At 41.9% G+C, this 2,500-nt stretch overlaps 1 protein-coding gene across 1 annotated transcript in view; it reads right to left on the bottom strand.

The window, feature by feature from the left end:
• mibp2 (muscle-specific beta 1 integrin binding protein 2) overlaps positions 1-2,500 on the bottom strand; it is a 4,333-nt gene that overhangs the window by 1,073 nt on the left and 760 nt on the right. The window contains exons 2-6 of the mRNA XM_081372999.1: positions 2,214-2,304; positions 1,148-1,196; positions 862-1,039; positions 706-777; positions 464-570 (exon numbers count right to left, since the gene is read on the bottom strand). Coding sequence (XP_081229125.1) covers positions 464-570; positions 706-777; positions 862-1,039; positions 1,148-1,196; positions 2,214-2,304 — 497 coding nt within the window. The remainder of the gene's footprint in view (positions 1-463; positions 571-705; positions 778-861; positions 1,040-1,147; positions 1,197-2,213; positions 2,305-2,500) is intronic.

Raw genomic sequence — 2,500 nt, 5'->3', positions numbered from 1 at the left:
CGGAGTTTCACACACACACACACTGAGCGTTTACATCACGCGCGTTCAAGAGAACACAATCGCCACTTCCTGGAGCGGAGAATCAGTGATAAACGTGAACATTTCTGCAGTGTGAATATATATATATATATGTGTGTGTGTGCAAACACACTCTCGACTCCGGCGTTTCATTTATTTCAGCGTAGTTTGTGATTTAAATTGTCACTTTCAACTTTTCATAATTATGACTTTTTATGTCATTCAACATTTTTGTCAGTGTCATAATTTCGACTTAATTTTTTTTATCATAATTACTTACTTCAGCTTAGTTTGTAATTTCAACTTTGTCAATTTCACCATCATAATTACAAGTTATATAAACTTTTATGTAATAATTTTGACTTAGTATGTCGTAATTATGTGTATTTTATGTCTTCTTATCGCATAAAAACAATCATAGCAGAATACTGCCAGCGACACTCACCCACATCCACTCCGGAGTCTTCCATGATCTTAGTATGTTTGACGTACATGGGCCAGACGTGTCCGTCGAAGAGACCGGGGGGGTCCGGCACGGCATAGTTCCTTGAGCTGACACACACACACACACACACACACACACACACACACACAGTGAGATCAGGTGTGTGTTGACTCTTCTTCAAACACACACACACACACACACACACACACACACACACACACACACACGTGTGACACACTCACCTCCTCCTCTTTTTGCACTCTTCGTATGGAATGGAAATAAAGTATCGTTGGTCGAACACATCGATCAAAGGTCTGCGGAGGAGAGAGGCGTTCGGTTAGAGCGTCGTCAGGGTCAGGGGTCGCTTCAGCTTTAACCATAGTGTGTGTGTGACTCACCCGTAGGTGTAGAGCAGGAACCCCTCCACGATCAGGATGTGAACGTCGTCTCGGGAGCGCGGGAGGATCTCGGAGTCCAGGCTGTTGTTGACGCCGTGAGATCTCTCGAACTTCACCGGGTTCTGCTGCCATGCAGTGATGGTGCTCATCATGGCGTCCATGTCCAGAGCGCTGATGACTGCGCACACACACACACACACACACACACACACACACGTGTGAGCGCACCACACACACATCGCTTAAAATGAACATGCAGAACCACACGCACAAGCCCTTGGCTTACCATCGTACTGCTTAAAGCCAGCGTCATCAACTTCAATCTCATCTTGGGGCTGAAACATACACCAATCAGACGCACTCGTGTGGATGTGACATCACCAGCGCTAGCGGGTCAGCTGACCAGGGCTGGGTCACCGCGAGCAGCCGTACGCTTCGAGAACAGAGCTTTCAGTCGACGAACGAATAAAACGTCACTAAAGTTAATTTGTAGCTCTTAAGTTTAGCAATAAACGTCGATAGTTTAGATATGACAGAAAGTCTCAGCTGTCAAATCCTGTCAGTTTCATAACGAAGGTCAGTCAGTAAATGTGTGTTTGTGTCTCTAATGTTGAACCGATCAACTGTTCCTCTTTACCACTAGTTACAGCAGCAGATTAACATGATGAACATCAGAAGGAACGCCGGAAGACGTCAGTAAACAGGGTTCGTACAGACGCTGTAAAGTTACATTCCAGGACTTTAGCGCAACTTTTGTTTTATTCTTCAAGGACTATCATCAGAGATCGCACTTATCAAACAATATCTTTTTTTAAAACTCAAATTACAGATATACGGTATCCAAAATACAACTTACAGCGTATTTAATAATAAAATAAGTACAAAGTTTATAATGGCTGTTATTGTTCAATAAATAATATTTTATATTATAATGTTGGCGTACTTATCCAGAAAAGATCTGATGGGGGGGGTTTTCCACACAGGCTGCAGTGTTAATGTTAATGCTAGTGTTTTAGTGTTTTAAGTTGCGTGAAACAATTGTATTTGTGCATTTCAATTTTTTTAAATTGAATATTCATCGTATTTAAATAAGTCAAACAGTCCCTCTTCATAAATATGGCTGTTTTCAAGGATTTTCCAGGACTTAAATCTCAAAAAGTCTAATTCAAGTACTTTAAGCACCTTGTACGAACCCTGAGAACAATAATGTCATTTAAAGCCCTTCGGTGTTGTCAATTATGTCATTACGTGAATTAATCGCGTATTCGAAGTGGAAATGTAAGGTAACGAGGTTGTGGTTGCCCGGCCCTGGAGCTGAACGTGAACGTGAAGCTGATTCTGCTCACACTGACCTTGAAGAAGTCGTCCTGATGAACCACACAGCAGTTCGGCAGACTCTTGATCAGGCCGTCCGTCAGCGTCGTTTTACCGCCGTTGGTGACCCTGAAACACACACAGCACATTACTGACCTGAACACACATGGTGTTATTACACACATGTCAAAACACCACAGTACCACCAAGCCTTTACTTCACATTATTCTCTTTACTCATTACTTTAGGTTTGATTTTTCTTGATGATTATAACTATTTTGTAATGATTTTTTGTATGGTTTGTATTTTATTCTGTCAGTTTTAT

The sequence above is a fragment of the Scardinius erythrophthalmus genome (assembly GCF_964197995.2).
Source record: "Scardinius erythrophthalmus genome assembly, chromosome: 8".
In the NCBI taxonomy this organism is placed as follows: Eukaryota; Metazoa; Chordata; class Actinopteri; order Cypriniformes; family Leuciscidae; genus Scardinius; species Scardinius erythrophthalmus.
Note: the sequence above shows the minus strand (reverse complement) of the source record. Positions and strands in the feature narration are given on the sequence as shown.